General features: G+C 36.4%; 1 protein-coding gene across 15 annotated transcripts in view; it reads left to right on the forward strand.

Annotated features, from left to right (window-relative positions):
* Positions 1-18,911, forward strand: part of REPS1 (RALBP1 associated Eps domain containing 1) — a 67,251-nt gene that overhangs the window by 15,343 nt on the left and 32,997 nt on the right. For all 15 annotated transcript variants that reach the window (XM_080585805.1, XM_080585809.1, XM_080585813.1 and 12 more), the window contains exons 2-4: positions 1,924-2,047; positions 6,669-6,865; positions 14,646-14,799. In XM_080585805.1, the coding sequence (XP_080441931.1) occupies positions 1,924-2,047; positions 6,669-6,865; positions 14,646-14,799 (475 nt within the window). The remainder of the gene's footprint in view (positions 1-1,923; positions 2,048-6,668; positions 6,866-14,645; positions 14,800-18,911) is intronic.

An 18,911-nucleotide genomic window follows, 5' to 3' on the forward strand; every position in this document is an offset into this window, starting at 1 on the left:
GACTAACTCCTTGATCCTTGTGGTTCAGTCTCTATGTGAAATCAAAGCAGACTTTCTCAGTTGTAACTTGCCTGCAGCCAGTAACTGTGAACTTCTCCGTCCTTCAGGACTGCTTCTCATGAAAACTGGGAAATCTTTCAGGACAGCTTTCTCTAAGCCTGATAAATGTTTATCCCAGTAGTTAGGAGACTGAGAAGATATATCGAGACTAGATTTGCTAAACTGGAAGCTTATGACTGAGCTCTGATGTGAAGGGTGAGGAGGGGAATTTGTGATTAGTGGATGTAGATAAGGCTGAGATTGGGTACCTTCTCTGCATTTATCTCCATAGACAAGGTTTCACAGGCCTTTGAGCCTGGAGAGGGGTTTGAAGGAGATGAGCTAGTAGTACTGTGAGAAGATTGGACCTCTTGAGAAATACCAAGTTCACGGGATCAGATGGGATGCTTCTAAGCGTGTTGTGAGAGCTAGCTAACGTCATTGTAAGCCTTCTTTCTTATCTTTGGATTGTGAAGATCAGGGATCTTGGTGACTGGTGAAAGACATGTAGCCACCTTCAGCAAAGAACTGCACGTTGGTCAGACACTCTTCAGTCTGTGAGAAAATCATAGAGCAAGTCCACCTGGAAGCCGTTTCTTAGCATATGGCAAAACTAGTGACTAGGGTCAGCAAGCATGAATTTAGCAAGGAAACTTGTCAACCAGATTGCTGTGATGGAAAGATAAGAACTGCGTAAGGGGAGAAGAGCAGTGATGTTATCTACCTTGACTTCAGCAAGGCTTTCACCGTGGTGTCTAACAGCATAGCTGTGTCTCATTTGGAATATTACAGTCTAGATGGGACTGCTAGGTGGGTTAAAAGAAAAAGTGGATTGTTGAATTCAGTCTGATTTGGGGCATGTCATGTTTAATGTCTTGCCAGTGACCTTACCAAAGCAGGAATGTATCCCTACCAGGTTTGCAGACTCCCAAAGGGGGGGGCGAAAGCAGGCAATGTGTTTGAATGTGACAGCTTGAAGGGACCAAAATTTCTCTAAATTCATAACAAAAAGATACTAAATCACTTTCATATGGCGCATGGGGGAAGAAAGGGGAATAAGATAACATCACTTTGGTGCTGTATTTCTTAAATGAAACAGAGCATCTCTGTCATCATTTAGAGAATGTGAAGATCTGCCTTCTTCAATCCTGAAGTGATTTGATATATATGTATATATATATATATGCATACTTTTTTTGTGCTCTGAATGCTTTACAGGATTATTTTACAAGTTAGAAGTTCAGCTGTAGCAAACCTATATCAGAATAGGCTGGAAGATACCATTTACAACTGTATCGAATTTTCACTTTTTATAAATCCTACCATCTTCATGGAAATTCTTCAGGCAGAAATCGGGGAGAAATAAGGGGCAGGACCATTTCTCCAATTTTATTAGTAACATCCTGTTCAATTTTGAGAATTGAACTTGAAAACCCTCATTTCATGTTTCTGGATTACATCTGGTAATCAGTATAATACTAACACCCTTAAAAGCAGATTTTTCTTTTCTGTAATAGTTAAGAAACAAAGACAGTATAGCTGCTGATAGAATAGCTAGTAGTGAAGTAGGATGCTTATGGGCTTTCTAGTCTAATTTAAAAAAAAGTCCCCAGCAGTGTCTTTTATTCTCATATCATCTGTGAGAGCCTAGGTGAAAAAAGTTAGATAATTGGGAAAAACATGGGTTGTGAAGAATGTCATTCTCTTTAAGTCTTGCCACCTACTATTTAGGGATTCCATGTGAAGTTGTTACTGAAAGGTTGTATATAGAAAGTTATGAGCATTTAATGCAAGGTAGGCTGCTTTGAAATGTATGAAATTGCCTCTGTAGAGCAGTTTGTATTTTAAGTTTCCTTATAGAAGTAACTATGTGTTTTGTTGCAGATTATGGAGCTCTGCGGTGCAACAAGACTTGGCTATTTTGGAAGAAGTCAGTTTTATATTGCTTTGAAACTTGTTGCTGTGGCCCAGTCTGGTCTCCCTCTAAGAGTGGAAAGCTTGAATACAGGTAAAATAGAGGATGGAGGGTGGGTTGGAACTCAGTTGTTAAGCGGAATTACTGTACTTGGCTCACAGAGTTTGTTAGAGTAAATTAATATGGTATGTCTTTTTATGTGTGTTGCTAACTTAATACCAGCTGTGGGGAGACTGAGGAAGTGTGTTCTTATTATGCAATAAATGAGATATCTTACTCCTACGGAGTGATGTCTTACTCCTACTGAGTGAGGAGTGCTGTGCTATCATGGGCCAAGTGGGCAAATACTACTGACTACAGTGTTGGGGACAATTTCATTCTATAGATTACTATGTGATAACTTCTGTGCTGCATCCTCTGAATAAAGTACAAATAGGACTAATGCGTGAAGGAAAAGAGGAATGCAACATTTGCAGGCTTTTTTAGGTGATGAGTGTATGGAGCCTTGATTACAACAAATGCACTTACCTTTTCCAGTGACACATTCCTTTGCACTTGGCTTGACAGTTTTCTCCCTTGTGTAGCCCAAATACAGAGATTAATGGCTTAAGATCTTTCTATTGAAAAACCTGAGCTGTACAAGATCTTTATCATCCAAAACACATTATCTTGCTTTTTCAAAGGTCAGCTGTGATGTGGGTAATTAATTAGAAATAGGAGATGCTCATTTTAGAATGAGGGTTCAGAACAGCACAGAGAGCTTTGATATGAGGCTCTGCTGTAGCCTTCTGTAAGTGGATCCATGTTGCTCTGAGATGAAAAGAGATTTAGGAAAATGATGTACTGAATTGTAAGCCACTGCAGCCTTTTGCAGCAAGCACACAACTCTCAGCTTGCAGATATTTTTGGAGTGCAACTTTGTATAAGGGTGACTTCTGTGGCAAATTTTGTTTGTAGAATACATGTTATGACAATTTTTATATGCTGGTAATATAAAAACTCTTAAGCTTTCTTTCATTCTGAAAAATATAGATTAAGCAGAGTAGGTAAGGAAACTACATTAAAAGCCGTTTGATAGCTTTATCGAATACTTCAGTCCTATAAAAGCAAGGAATCATCAAGTATACTTTACAATTACGTTTATTCTAGAATTGTACAAATGGTTTATACTGCTTTCGTTTTTTGTAGCCTTTTGGAAAAGCACATAATCTTATTCAACACTTTGCTAATATTCAAGTTCCTTTCTGCTCATAAGCCACCCTCAGTGTATAAACTGTTACCCTTGTTTTTGTGCTGAGTGGTCTAAAGCTTCAGCAAATTGTAGCAGAATGCTGTAGAATCAGCAAGTTGGAAAAGGAACCTTCAGCTCCTAACACTTCATAGAACTGGGGCTTGATGAATAATCCCACCATAGTTTATCAAATGCTCGTTGAAGAAAGTCTATAATCTCTATATGTAATTGTTTCAGAGTTTTCATATGCTTGATTTTAATATTTGATACCTTAACTGGGCTTTCTAATATGAAAAAGGTTAGCTGTGATATGAGAAGGAATTTGAAGGAAAGAATTGAAATGAAGGTACAGAATTAATTCAAAAATATGAAAACTCTCACAAAAAAGTGGCAATTGGAACTTCTATGATGGTGTACCTTTCATTGGTTTATAACAATACTAGAAATACTAGTAATGGTTTCTTCTAGGAATAATTTTCTGTAACCAGTTCCAAGCCTACTAAATGCAGTAAGTATAATTAACAGAACATTTATGTTTACCCTGTTTTTAGCTTTGGTTGTCTGTTGCCTTGGTTGCAGTGGTTCCAGTCCTGTCTATGAAATCTGGGCTTCTAGGATAATTTTGGGGATGTCGTTGCGGATACTAAGCAGCTAAAATACAAAAGGCTAAAGACTTGTAAAATGATTCTGAGCTTCGGTTATCTTCCTTTGAGCACTAGGGTTCACCAGCCTGGCCAGCTGTGTTTTGTCCATAGTTCATCTCCTGGAGGGTTTGAAGAGGCTATCCCAAACTAAACTGTCCGTTCTCTCTTCAAAGCTTAAATATTTAAAGTTAGTTAAAGCTTTTATTTTAGGACATTTACTTTATATCTCTGTATTTTGTGCATGTTTTTTATTCTGTGACTATCTTAAATATTTTTCACTCGTTTATATTTTCTCTCCCCTTCTCTTCTTGTTTGTTTTGCTGTGGGGGTCCCTGTGTTTCTTTTCAGTGGGCAGGAAGCTTTCTTTATGCGAGTTGCTGAGACCAGACTACGGTCAAATCTTGGGTGCTAAGTCCATTCAATGCAATTTGTATCCAGTTGATTCTCAGTTAACCAAATGCTTTTATGAGTAGACTAATGTTGTTTACTAAAAATACTGGCTTTAATTATACTACAAGCCTCTCAATTTGTTTGTTTTTGCCATCCCAGAAAATTTTCCTTCCAGGAAGCTAAAAATTGAGACATTAATGAGCAGTCTCTCTAAAGTAATGTTTGCTTTCTAAGTATGGAATACCACTTTTGGTGGAAGATTATGTTAACAAGGATGTGGGCATGAAAAGTATGGAAAACTTTATGATTTGTTTGAATTCAGGATCATAATTCCATTCATAACAGCTGTTGCAGTTATAATTCAGGAATTTCTGAATTATAGCAAATGTCATAGTGTTAAAGTGAGTTCTGCTGCTGCTACAGGGAAATGACAGAAATAAAAATGTCTTATATTTCAATTCCCATGTAAAAACTTAGCAGTACAGTAAGAATAAATCATTATCTAGTCTTGTCTTTAAACAATGTTTCATGTTCCTTAGAAGCCCTGGATGTTATTTTGTGAGATGGTGCTAGCCAGGTACCTCATGCCAAAACCTCATGATGGAACAAACAGTTGTGTAGACTCAATAGACTTCTTATCATAGAATCATAGAACAGCTTGGGTTGGAAGGGACCTGAAAGACCATCTAATTCCCACCCCCCTGCCATGGGCAGGGATGCCACCCACTAGACCAGGTCACCCAGGGCCTCATCCAGCCTGGCCTTGAACACCTCCAGGGATGGGGCATCCACAGCCTCTCTGGGCAACCTGTGCCAGTGCCTCACTGCCCTCTGAGTGAAGAATTTCCTCTAATCTGTTTCCCCTCTTTTAGCTTAAAGCCATTCCCCCTTGTCCTGTCATTATCTGCCCAAGCAAAAATTTAATCTTTTTTTTTTAAGCTTTCTCTAAGTATTGAAAAGCTTCAATAAGGCCACCCTGGAGCCTTCTCTTCTTTAGGCTGAACATCCCCATCTCTCTCAACTGCTCTTCATAGACGAGGTGCTCCAGCCCTCTTGACTTCCCCAGTGTCAGACATTCTAGTGTTCTATGCAATGACTTTCTCACTTTTTTTGTGGGCTGGTTTTAGTTCACTTTTCAGCCATGGAAATAACTTTCCTAGTACAACACAGAGTACAGTGAAGATATGGAAATGGGTATCCAAGAATGAGGAAGAAATTAGAAATTGTTTTAACATTTGTCTGATGAGTGACCAGAAATTTAGCAGAGGTTGCGTTGCCTGCTCCTTCCTTGTGTTGAAAACCATTTAGCATGTTGAATTGTGCCTAGTGACTGAGGCTTAAATCGAGAAATTTGTTCTTACTGGAATGATTTTTCTTTAATACCGGATACAAAAAGTTGTCTGTAATTGTTGAATGCTGTTGATTCAAATGACACTCAAGTACAAATCAATTTAATGTTTAAAGTTTTTGTAATAAATTGTATGCCATTTCGTTAATTTTAGTATAATTGATAGTACCACTGACCAATTTTTCAATATCAAAATCAATGTACAGCAATCAATGGGAGAAATTAAACTTGGCCCATACTTGTAAATTGTTTTTCAAACACGCCAAATATATAAGTAAGCTGTATGGCAAATTCATGGCTTATTTTGATTCACGGTAGACCAGTGAGAAAACTGCCTGGGATTCAGAAAAATGATAGAAATCTTGCAGTGAGAAGTAGATGATTTATATAATTCTTAACTATGATACGTAAAGCTAAGGACCTTCTATTTTTTGTAGAAACTTTATTTTATAGATGTTCATAACAAAGTAAGGTGATATTGGATATTGTTCCCAGTTTATCTCATTAAAACAACTAATTTAGCTTCTCATGTAGAAAGGTATACACAGCTGTGTTTAGTCATTATTTGTGGTTTTTGCAATAAGGCTAGATTATATTGTCTGCTATAAATAAAAATGACAGCAACTCACTAAAAGATGATGGTGAACATATTGTAGTATTTCAGCATTTGTTTTGCTGATGAACCATTTGTATGAAGATGTTCTGATTTTATGTATGTGCTAGAATTGGTAATATCTCAATAGTTAACCGCAAATCACACTTCAGTAGTTAAAATCGTGGTAAAACTAAGATAAAAATGAGCTAAATCTGGACTGCCTGGTTGCTACTCCGTTAAATGCAGATTTGTAGTGCAAAACTTACCTCACATAGCTCCATTAAGTTCCTGTCCCAGAATTTGGCTAGAAGAATCATGAAGTGTGATGAAGAAAAGGCATTTGCTTTTTTCCAACCTGCAGGTGTTGGCTTGACTGTAGCAGTGTTCTCAGTATTTAAATAATTGAGGCACATAAAATTTTAACTACAAAATCAAGTGCATGTTTTTTTTTTTTTTAAGATTCATAGTTCTGTACAGTAAATGGCCTGCTCTGTTTTTTTAAACAGTAAAGGACCTCCCTCTTCCCAGATTTGTAGTGTCAAAGAATGAACAAGAATCAAGACACACAGCCTTGTATTCTTCGGATGCTGATAACCCAGCTTCATATTCGGGTGTGATTCCTCCTCCACCTGGCAGGATACAAGTCAAAAAAGGCTCTGTGAGCCATGATGCTGTTCAGCAACGTACATCAACCGATCAACAGGTAAATTAACTTTAAAAGATTAAATAGGACTTGTAACCACTACTTTGCCACATAGGTAGGTATCAATCTGATAGCATTTCTGAACTTTGTTGCTTTCAATATTGTTTATTTAAAAAAATAAAAATTATAAGGTGTTATATACTACATCCGCTGCTAAAATCTTTGTAGGGGGCATTTTTTTAATGCAGTCTTAGAACATGTTTGAAATATTGGTGATAACTGATAAAGAACTGAGACGGAAGGGGAAATAAATGCGTAAGATATGATTGCAACTATAAAGTGGTAATCATTGTATTAGTATCTAGTTTATCAGATAGTTCACATCAGCTTCCTGATCTTCACAACAGCATTACTGAATGCCATTGAAGACTGGATGTCTAGTCCTTCAATATGCTGTCATAACCTTAAACCTGAAATACTTTATTTAGAAAAATCTCACAGTGACTGTTCTCTTTCTTACATTTTATTGTTCAGGATTTTGATTGTTAAGTACAGAAGATAAGAACCAGAAATAAGACACACATTTTCATACAGTTTTTCATTGTGTTGTAGTAATGAGGACACTGATTTCCTTTTGCTCACTGGTTCCCATTTTTAAGCTACTGAATACATGAATGAAAACTGTATGGGCTTACAACTTTGTGCTTCCTCGTAATTCTTTGTTTATTTATAGTATTTACATTCTCTTTCCATGGGGAAATCTAACAAAAGCAAGAACACTAAGTTCAAATATTTTGTTTTCCAGGGTGTGTGTGTCTGTGCATAGGTGTTGACTCTCCTGTTTTCTTCCACCATGGCATGCTCTTTCCTGAACTTGGTTTGTAGAGAATCAAGTAACTTGGAAATTATTCTTAATCTTGCTGTGAGTCAAAGAACTCACTCATCAACAAATGTTTATTAATCTCTCTGGAAGTAGCTGAGATTGATCCATTTTTTTTAAGTGGTGAGGGGTAAATTGTCAGAGGCCACCTGTAATCATTGTTTGCTTGCTACTTCCTTCCAAATTGCAAATAGAGACTAATGAAATGAGGTCTTACAGTAGGTCTGAAGATAGCTTGTTGTTGTCCAAATTTGGATAGGTATGTTTGAAATACAGTTCCAGAGAGGCCCATGGAGAAATCAACGATCACAGATCCACTTGATCTGATGATGGGATTTTAGTTTGGTTGAAATAATATTTGTATGCTTCCAATTGGGTGTTGAGTTTTGGTGAATGGCTGTAATTTGATATAGAAATATGACCTGTTGTAACTTCAAAATAACGAAGTCTGGTGTTTGAAGTCTACAAATTCTGTCAAAAGAAACCACATACTCAGAAAGGTGTATAAGCACCCCAATTTCATTTTTCTGTCTTGGCTGATGTAAAAAGCACAGTCTCTCTCTCTCACACAAATCTGTATGGGAGTATCAGAATAAAGAAAGTGTGCATACAAGTGCTTTGAGAGATCTGGCCCAGGAAACAGTCTTGGAGCAGATGTAGCAGACAACACTGCATTGAGTCCAGCAGTTTTAAGCTGTATTCATGGTTCAGAACGTCAGGGAAGTATTGACTGATTCTGCACCCAGTTGTAAAACTACATTTTCTGTGGCTGATTCTTACATTTCTGACTGTACAATGAATCTATTCAAGCAGCCTTGTCCCAATCTAATATTTATTGATTAGACCATATTAGAAATGAGCAGAGAATTTGAGTGCCCTTAAACCGAGAAAGCAATGGGAACCCAAGTTTCTCACTTAACCACATAAACTGTTTTTTTCCCAAAATAGAAGCTGTTTTTTTCCTAGAAATTTCTGATCCAGTTGTTTTTACCTGGAGATATTGCTCAGATTTGTTAAAGAAATAAGTTTAGACTACGAATTGCCATTACATGCTACCTCTTTCAGTGATGAAGATGGAAGGAGCTGGAGTTTGAGAAGTAAATTATTTTTCTAGAGGTCACTTTTCTTTTGGGAGGAATTTGTCCTGAGCTTATATACTTCATTTACAGAGCTTGTCATTTGGCTGTTAGATACTCTATTAGTGACTTTGGATTTTGATTTTTTTCTTAAACTGCTTGCTGGCTTTGACAGTGTTAACTACATCGAAATACACTGATTTCATAAATAATATTTCAGCAAGAGTGTTTCAGGTGAAATCATATGATATCTTGGCCCTGGTTACTTTCATGTGCCATTTTCTATATTGGTGAAATTAGTCAGACACAGGTTAATGTTCCATAATTACAAGTAATGTATGTAGAAGAATTTCACTTAAGGTATTGTATACTGGAATGTCATAGCTAGAACTTTCTTTATCAATGCATTGTTCTCGCTGCTCCCCTCAATAAGCTCCATTCAGAGACAGTGGAGTGTCAGGAAATTGCAATCAGGTTGTGTTTGAAAACAGTTGTAAATGAGGTTTCTTTTAAAGTAATCATAAGGCAAATTCAAGAACATCCTTTTTTTTTTTTTCTCGCCATTTTTGTGGTGAAATTTTTAGTTTATAATGGTATTATGTAAATGAAGCACTAGCCAGAAGTTTGGGTTTTTAATATTACTAGTATGAATAGTAGATGACTGAAGTCATGCCCAGCTCTCATGGAAGCTACAAAACTGACTGTATGAGTAAAGACAAATAATGAATCAAACCTTTACTAACTGTATGTTGACTGCAGACCCTAGTGGAGATAAAACACAGAGAGAAAATATTTTTTTCTGCTAGAGTAATTTCTTCTTGCCAAAAAATACAGTAGGCAGATCAAAACACTTCTGCTGACATTGTGGCATCTATATAATGGTCCATAATCTCAGTTTTTGTTTGACAAAATATTTCACAATAATCCTTGTAATCTTTCTCTGCCCCTGATCCAAATTTGTTCTCATAGGAAATACCTGGCTAGATTTTTATTTCTTGTTTCAGATGAGATCTCTCTAGTATTAATAATTATTTTTAAGATACATTCCTGTTTCTGATGGATCTGTCTCACATCATATCTTGACAGATCTGCTTTTTCCACAGCTGCTATAATTGACAAGTTAGTGGTCTGACAGTTGAGTTACGCATCAGTCTTGTCTTCAACTTGTTGATCCTCATTATGCACTTTGATATTCATTTCTATTCTGCAAGAAACTATTTTGCACTTTAAAATTTGATAGTATGGTGTTGTCTATGTCCCTGAAGTAATTCTGATGCCCCCTTTACATTTGTTGTCAGAATTCATCAGTGTGCTATTTAGTGTGTGTATAAACAATTACCTAAAGCATCAAGTTAGGTCATTCTCCAAATCAGTCTTTTAGAGCTTTCATTTCAGTCGTAGTTCTCATGCTAATGCAGTTCATTCTGTAGTGGGTTCTTTAGCCACTTAGATTCCTGTATTAATCTGCGGGTTGTTGGAATTGTCTCGCATGGCACCACGCTGAAGTATTCTGAACTTTAGGTTAAGTGTAGCGTGGTTCCTTTGTCTAGAAAACCTCAAAAATATCAACCAACTTGAGTAAAATTTCTGGTGCTGTGATTTATCCTCTTTCTCTGGGGTTTTAGTTATTTCCTTCAAAACTTAGTCTAAAACCTTGCAGAGTATTGAGGTCAAACAAGCTTGTTGTTGGCTGAGCCACACTCCCATCTAAAAACGTGTAGTGCTTCATGTAGAGAAGGTCCCATTGAACCTTGGACTATTTTGTTCTTCAATGTGAATGCTAGTTAATTACCAAATCATGGGTTCTGCAGTGCAATTACCACCTCTAGCATAATCTTTCTTCATAATGGCTCTGTTCCCTGACTCTTATGCAGGCTGTGTGGTATCAGGACCTGGATCACAGCACCCTTAGAGCTACCCTTCGGATACCATGTCTGGCTTCATTGTCTCTGGAATTCTTCTTAGGAGGCTTTCTTCTGGCGTGAGGTGTGATGAGATCCAGGAAAAGGTTTATAATCCCATTTGACTCATGTATGCTTGCGATTTCCTTTTGAGGTTGAGATCACTCCAGAGTTGCTTTAGCACAGTATTGTTTTGCTTTACACCAGTTTGTTTGACTTACATTCACTATGGATCTCTTTTTAGAGCCGTATATAACACCTTTTTTTAACTAGCACGTTTAGTTACTGCTCATCAGCCCCCAAAAGTACAATTTCCTTCATAGTGTCTTAGTTTAGTAAGGTTCCAGGTTAACAAAAATCATGCTTTCTTAACAACTTAGGTTAGGTTGATTTTTTTAATGTGACTTTTTTTTTAATTAAGATGTATCACTTGATTTTTGCCTGTTAACTATAAGTTTATTTTTGTAATTGAGAAGAGTGTTCTCAGTGGTTTGATGTGACATGAAAATGCTAATTATTTATTTCAACATGCTTTAATTTACATCTGTTTTCTGCAATAAAGTAGAGGGAAGATAAATGTATTAAGATAGTAGAAGCCAGAATGTTGCAATTACTATCACTTCTATTGAGTTTTGTTTGGATAGAAGTTAAAATCTTATTTTAATAAAATTTTTATTAAAGATTTAATAGAATTGCTTTGAAAGTGTTTCAACATTTTTTCAAAATAAGATTTTAATAGTAGCTGATTTAATAAATGATACATTAACATAATGATACATATGCAGATGAGTAAAATTGTTCAAGTTCCCAAAGAGATTAGGTAGGTAACTTCTGTTAAAATTGATAAAATTGAAAACCAGGAAGTTATCAGTGAGTTGCACAAACTATTGTAGCTGTTACATGTTAGTATTTCGAAGAGCGTTCCATTTAGGTTCTGTACTGTAATACTCTCAGAAAATCCGATCCCAGATATTTCAGGTTTTCAAAATTAGATTCTTTTACTAATAGATTGGACAGAGGAAAATGAACATCCCTTCTCAACTGCATCATATTCTCTCATAAACTGAGAGCGTTTTGAGAGTGAATGTATGTGGCCATTGAGGAACAGAGGTGTTCCTCAGGAACATCTTGCCTCTGTTTACTAAAACTAGAAGTCTGGTGTAAAGTCAATGTGGTCTGTTGTATGAAGTTTTCACTTTCTCCTAGCCATGAGTATATTAAAATGTCAACTGCTTGTCCACTGCAAAGGCAGGCACCTAGTTGTTTTCCTATTTATAAAGGGTGAGTTAACCTGTATGTAGTTAGTTCTGGTAAGTCCTTACTCATTGTGCTTTTCCATGACTGCTTTTGCATCTGAGTCAATGTTCCTATGGTCCTGCCTCTCAGTCTTTTCTGGCCTGTGTCTTCCTTCTTTATGCTTGCATCTAGCCATTAGTACTTTGGTTGAGCCGTTTTTTATATAAATATTAAAATATATATAAAAGGTGTTTAGCTGTTTTAAGCTTCTAGTAAGTTAGCTCAATGAATGTGAGGAGTGGTTTGAGAGGGACTGAGATTGCACAGGAGAGCACATCTGTGCCTTGCTCAGTTGATTTAAAATGTTTTGGGAATGTCTCATAATGAAGAAGCTGAAGATGTGTCAAGTCCTTCTTCCAGAAGCATTTTGACATTAGAATTAATTGTGTGTTTTTTCTGTTTAATAATTTTGAAGTCTGTAAGCTGAAGCTCCAAATCAGTTGTGGGAAATCTGTAAATGTGTAGGATTTCAATATAACATTGACTGGAATGGTGAGAACGAAGTTAACTGTTAGGCCTCTTTGTGCTTTTCATGATCTGACAAAAAATCTAACAAAATTTTATGGAAAGTGTTAGAAGATTTGAAGTTGGGGATCATTTACAGTTTATAGCTTGAGCATAAGTCAAAGTGTTAGGTTTATTCAATAATAACAGTTGTCAGGTTCCTTAGGACAAGGCTGCTTCATGGGGACTGTGTCAAGAGTTAATGTTCACATCCAGTTAGTAGAAGTAGTGAGTGGTTTTCCTTTAGGTAGACTATCTTACATTTGTCTACTTCAGGGTTTCTTCTGTGTCTGTTTGGACCATCTGACTTACCTAGATAAGAATACTGGAGTATTCTTTCCCATCTTTCCCCCACGTTACCTGTAAGAACAAAAATAAACTACCATCTGAAATAAATTTCTTGCCAAGCAAGACACTAAGAAGAGGCAACTTCAGGCAAATTTCAGAAGGGTAAGTAACTACAATAAAAATCTTGGCTGGTAGAGATACTGTGGAAAATAGTTGTGCAAATGGATGGTTTATGCATTAAAAATTTAAGTGATTTAGTACTGCTCTCAGCTGCTTTGTAACACTCTTTGCAAATACGTATGGGCGTCCATTTAAATACTTTGAATGAAATGTTGAAAGTCATGTGGCATAGGAACTTGTTTAAAGAAATCTGACTCAGTTGTTAGGACTTCATAAAATCTCAGTTGCAGAACCAGCCATGCTGACCCTGTATCCAAGGAAATATAGAAATCAGAGATAAAAAGAAAAGTGAGAGAGAGTCTGCATCAGCACATCAGAAACTTATCTTGTCATTGTGGCCCTTAAAACTTTTTTTGTTAGGATACGTGTAGTTGTAGTATGTACCTTGATTGAAGAATGCTGGTTTATGGCACTTTCTGATTGACTTAGATTTTTACAGAGATAATATTGTTAAAAAGCACAATGGCCTTTGCATTTTTGGCAAAGTAGACGATGTTTTGGGAATAATCGTGTGGAAACCTATAGTTGATCTGGCTGTTGGTACTTGATGGTATGTTAGCAGTTGATAGGAAGCTCCTTTCTGGATATATTCTTGTGGCTTTCAGTTTATTTGGATAGCTGTCTCTGAAACTCCCACAAGTTGTGGGATAGCACACATTCAAGTGTGTTATTAAATGCTTGAAAACTTATTTACAGAGGGTGTGTTAGTCTCTGTGCCTTGTGGGTGAACTGAAAAGGTAAATAAAGACTATACCTTATAATGTATTCAGGTGAGAGAGTACCAAACAGATATTTTTGTCCACTGCTGAAACAACTTTTGAGATGTCTTAGCTGTGTTTTTACTTTTTAGGAAGTTTGGAGCTTAAGCTTTGCCTTCTTGTACTTGTTTTCACTACTATAGTTTAGCTAGAGTTGGAAGGTGTAGCAAACTAATTTAAAAATTAGCAAGGAAATTATTCTATGATATAAATACTTTGTACAATTTAAACTACTTTTCCATCATATTTTACTTCAAAATTGAATTATCTCGTAATCTGGATCTCTTGTGAGAACTGATCTCAGTTAAAAATTACACGTGATTCTATTTTTGTGTCTGTTCATGGGGGGGAAATAGTACAGTATGATATTAAAGAAAAGCTTGAACCTTAAAATTAAGACAACTACCTTAGCTTGTATAGCAGAGAAGTATATCATAAATGGCATTATTCTTTCGGGAAAAAAAAAATACATTACATTTTTACATATTTAAAAATAATGGACATAGTCTGTCAACTATATTTTTTTTCAGTGTTTTATTCTGATTTATTTCTTTAGAATAAATTTGGATTGTGAATCATTTGATAAAACTTAGGTATGATGATAGGTTGCACAGTAAGTCTCTCTTTTGAGACCTGGGTTCAAATGTAACTTCTATCACAAGTGAAAGTGAGTCTTGTGAGAGTCTCCTTTGAAACTAAGTTATTTAACATGGCATTGGTATTGTCTTAAGAATGGCAGATTAAGAATATGGTAGATGAAGTGTTTTTGAAATGAACATGTCCAGTGTGAGTTGTACAGTACCTGACATCTGTTCCCTCATTTTGATAAGTACTAATATTTTCACTGAGTATATTTTAACTGTAGTGATGATTGTTTCTAGAAGTTACAGTTTTAGATAGGCTTTTATGCATTTAGTTATATAGTACAAAACTTAAAAGATTCCTTTGTTTTATTAGGAGTCCACATCTCCAGTTGTTTCACCACAGCAGTCCCCACCAACCTCTCCACATACATGGAGGAAGCACAGCCGCCATCCCAGCGGAGGGAATAATGAACGACCTCTTGCTGGACCTGGGCCTTTTTGGGCTCCATTTAGTGAAGCACAACCAGGTATAAATGTCTTCTGTTATGCTTGAGCTGTAGCACAAAGTTGTGGAATTCTGAAATAAGTATATTCTTTGTTTTTTCCAATTCTGGAAACTTTGTTGTAGATTCAAACCTTCATGTTGGTGTCAGCATTGTGGAATCTGTGGCCTTGTATATGGCAGATCCATTTCTCAGTGTGGTGTGGGAAATGCCGAGAATTTGGAGGGAGGGAGAAGATGAAAGTGGAAAGTTATAATATGAAGCTCATTGATAGGAACCATCAGTATACCCAGAAATGTGGGGAGCTCAAGGAAAGAGGCAGATAATGTATTTAGTTTGAATTATGTTTCTGGTAGATGAGGTGACTTGTCAGAACAACTAATTCTCTTTTTGCTTCCTTTAAAGTTCTCATAAGCATGACTGAAGCTACTGTATCTCAGATGTGTCAAAGTAGAATCGCTTGTTTTTCTGAAGTTTTCATCCTTTTGTGTTTTTCATTTAACATGAAGACCCTCACTGTTGTATTTCTGTGCTCTGATTGAAAAAATTTACTCCCTTAGTATCTCAAATTTGAAGAAGCTCTGTTTTATTTTCTGATGTCTGTTAGACTTACATTTGGGAACAGTGTAGTAATTCTAATTCAGATTTCATTTTTGATACTCATAAATAATATGTTGCATTTTGTAGGCTGTGACTTCAGGTTGAACTGTCGTTGGTTGTTCATTTCAGCCTTGATATTCTAATTGATCTTTCGGTTTATCCTCACTCCATGGTTATAAGCATCCATAGAGGACCAGGTATTATGTTGTTAGAATTGGTTGAATAAAGAAATGAAACTTACTTGCATGGACATTTAGAAGTGAAATGGGTTTTATGCACTGGTTGATGTCAATGTTTGGCTGGCACTTAGTAGTAAATAATACTCAATTTAGAATCAAAAATAAATGTTATTAGTATGTTCAGGTTTTAGTCCAGCCATTTAAGCATACTGTTTGTGATTTTTTTCAGTATTGTTTCCTGATATCTCTTCCTTCGCAAAGTTTAGTTGCTTTTCTTGCAAGCTTGAAATAGAAGTTTGATAGCTTCTTTCTAACTTAGGCAGTCAGGGACTACAAGGAAGCACAGAAACTACTCCTACTGTTGAAGTTTTGAATATTACCCTTCAAAATAAAGTTGTAATACCATGTTAGTACTTCAGTTCTCCAGTGCTATCCCTGTGCTGTCTATTGGATATTTTTTCAGAAGTTTGGAAAACTTTCTGAATTAGTCCAGCATATGTTGATTTTACATTCCATACGGAAACATATCCTTAGTGTGTTTAAAGTAATACAGGGATGCTGTTAAAGAACGTTTGTTTGTTCTGCCAGTGCTAAGGATAGAGGGAATTTCCATATATTTAATAAAAATTGTCATCCTCATTCACTGGATGATTCTTTTGTGCTGTAGATTATTCCTTTGAATTTCAGTTGTTGTAGAAAGTTCCTCATTCTTTTTCCACCCCTTATCTTGAACCTGCATTTTAAAGATGTGTTTGTGTAGAAAAAGAAGAATTCTGATGTTTAGGTGTAGAACCAGATAGATTGTTGGTTGCTTTCCTTAAAAACAGTGCTGCAAGCTCATCTTGATTCTGATGTAAAATGTTGCTGAGAAATCAGGTAATTTGCAGCTACGTTATTTCACTAGGACTTGAGGCAGGACTATGCCATTTCACTTGTGATCCAAGAAAATAAGAACCCAGGTCTCTCCGCTTGTGTTTCATAGTCTGTGAAATGCTGTTTGAGAGTAGTGGTGGGCTTGTCAACTGAAAGCATGGAGCCTCAAGTATGAAAATCTTTCTAATGGGTCTAATAATAGCACTGCCCTTAATCGGACAAAAATTGAAGCATAACTTCTGTTTAAAGAAAGATGTGTTCAAAGAAATATTATGACCTGTGCATAGTAAACACATTCCAGTGCATCATCATGTTCCCACCATGAAGAAAATGGAATAGTACTCTGTATCAAATCAGGTGTACAATAAATTAATAGATAATGCCTCAATTGTCATTAATTGTCCTTGTCTTGGATCAGAAGTGTTAAGCAGCACTAGAGCTGTATTTCCTAATTTCTAGAGGAAGAGAACTGGTTCCTGTCTCAACAGAACAAAAGAATTTGGATTTTACAGTTTTTGCCACCTAGTTTTCCAGCAGTTCAGTTATGATAGTTAGTGATTCTTCATAAGAAGCTGGAATCTGAGGCACTGTCATGACTAGTTCAGTGAGTTTACACAAGTGATCTGAAATCGTAAGCTAAGGTTTGTTACCATCTTTGTTCAAGACTTTTTGTTAAGGTGGGCCCTAAAAGACATACTTTAACATCAGGAACAAAGTTTGGTGACAGACGCTCATCAGCTGTGGGAAGTGAAATTTATGGTTAGTTTAGGTCTCATCCTTAAATGTTAGTCAGTTCTATTAAAACCTGAGCCTATCAAGTCTTCCAGGTGTCTGATTTACATTTGTTAAGGTAAAGCTGTTCAAAATTGTGTTAATGTTCCCAAGCAAAAATGACTGATTTCTAAACTCCCCTAGCCTTTTCACGTTTTATTGCTGAGCGTGGTGCTATGTGGTGTGGAATATCTCTTTGGTTAGTCTGGGTCATCGCCTGGTTGTATCCCGTCCCAGCCTCTTGTGCATTCCCCACTCTATTCACTGAGGGGGGCAGAGAGAAACAGAAGATTTTGATGTTCTGCAAACACTGTTCAGTCATAGCTGAAACACTGATTCACTATTGTTCTGGTCACAAATTTAAAACATAGAACCGTATTAGCTGCTGTAATTCCACCCCAGCCAAACCCACTACATACAGAAACAGAATTGAATGCGAGGTAGGACCCTCCTGCTTCTAGAATTACAGAAGAGGAAAAAATTCTGTTAACTTCAGCTCATTTTGCATTCCAGCTTCACCACCTAGAAGGATGCTGACTCTGAGAAACCTGGGAGAAAGCACCTCTTCTGCATGCCCAAATTCAAGTGACATGTCATGGGACTAGAATTTATTTTTTAAGTTTGATCATCTTGTAGTTTGGATTGGAAACAGAGCTGAGCATTTATGTTGGTAATATCCAAATAATGATTTTAAACTAGTAAAAAAAAAAAAAAAAAAGTCTTCTGTTCAGTCATAGGGTTTCTGCTAGATTTCTTTGGCATTACCTGAAAGTTTTATTTCGATGTTTGAATGTGTATGAGAATTTGCAGCCCCAAGCCATCCTCATTTGTTTTCCTTGTTGGGAGTGATTTTGCTACAGCTAGTGAAATCAGCCATCAGGAAACTTCACGGACAGAAGTGGAGGATGTCTATTGCTTGAATTTACTGAGCTTGCAGGGCAGTATATGGTCCTTTGTCTCCTACTTAATGCTTGAGTAATTACTGATACTTGGCCTTGTTACAGGTGTGGTTATTCAGGGAGGGAGGAGCTCTACAGCATTTCATTATTGTACTCACCTGGTTTTGTTTCTTCACAAATAAGTGGTAAGGAGGGCTAATTTGAAAAACTACTTGCAAAATTAGTTCTCAAAAGAAAATCCACATTGACATATCTTATTGAAAAGTATGTTACTTCTTATCCAGATAAACTACAAACATAAGAAACAGTCTAAAGTGAAGGGGTAACTTTTCTCCCACAGGAAATTAGATCACTTTCCAGAAGTTAACTATGTGTTGGTATTCAAGCTATAGGGGAATATAGAGCAGCCACAGGAATTCAAGCTATGTCTTCATAGTAAACATTGCATTAAGACCTCTCTATCTTGTCCTAATCTGATATCTGATAATCATTAGTTAGGCATACACTCTATTCACAGTGCTTTTGATGGCGTTCTCTGATAGAAGCGCACAGTTTTAAAGTTTTATTTCTTCATTTGCTTTACAGATCATAAGTACTGACTGTTCTGAGTCTTCCCTATGACTCAGTTTTGTTCCACCTTCTCTTCTACCAGTGTTCCCAGTCTGGATTTGTAGTTTGAGAAGAAACTGGAGTGTGATTTTTTTTTTCTAATTCAAGTGTGAAATAGATGTAGTTTTTGATGATTGAGATCTACTGGCTGGTGGTATTTCATGAATGTGTGTCTAGGTGTCCACAGTTACTGGCAGTCTTTTTT

This window comes from Anser brachyrhynchus (assembly GCF_964034855.1).
Source record: "Anser brachyrhynchus genome assembly, chromosome: 3".
Taxonomy (NCBI): Eukaryota; Metazoa; Chordata; class Aves; order Anseriformes; family Anatidae; genus Anser; species Anser brachyrhynchus.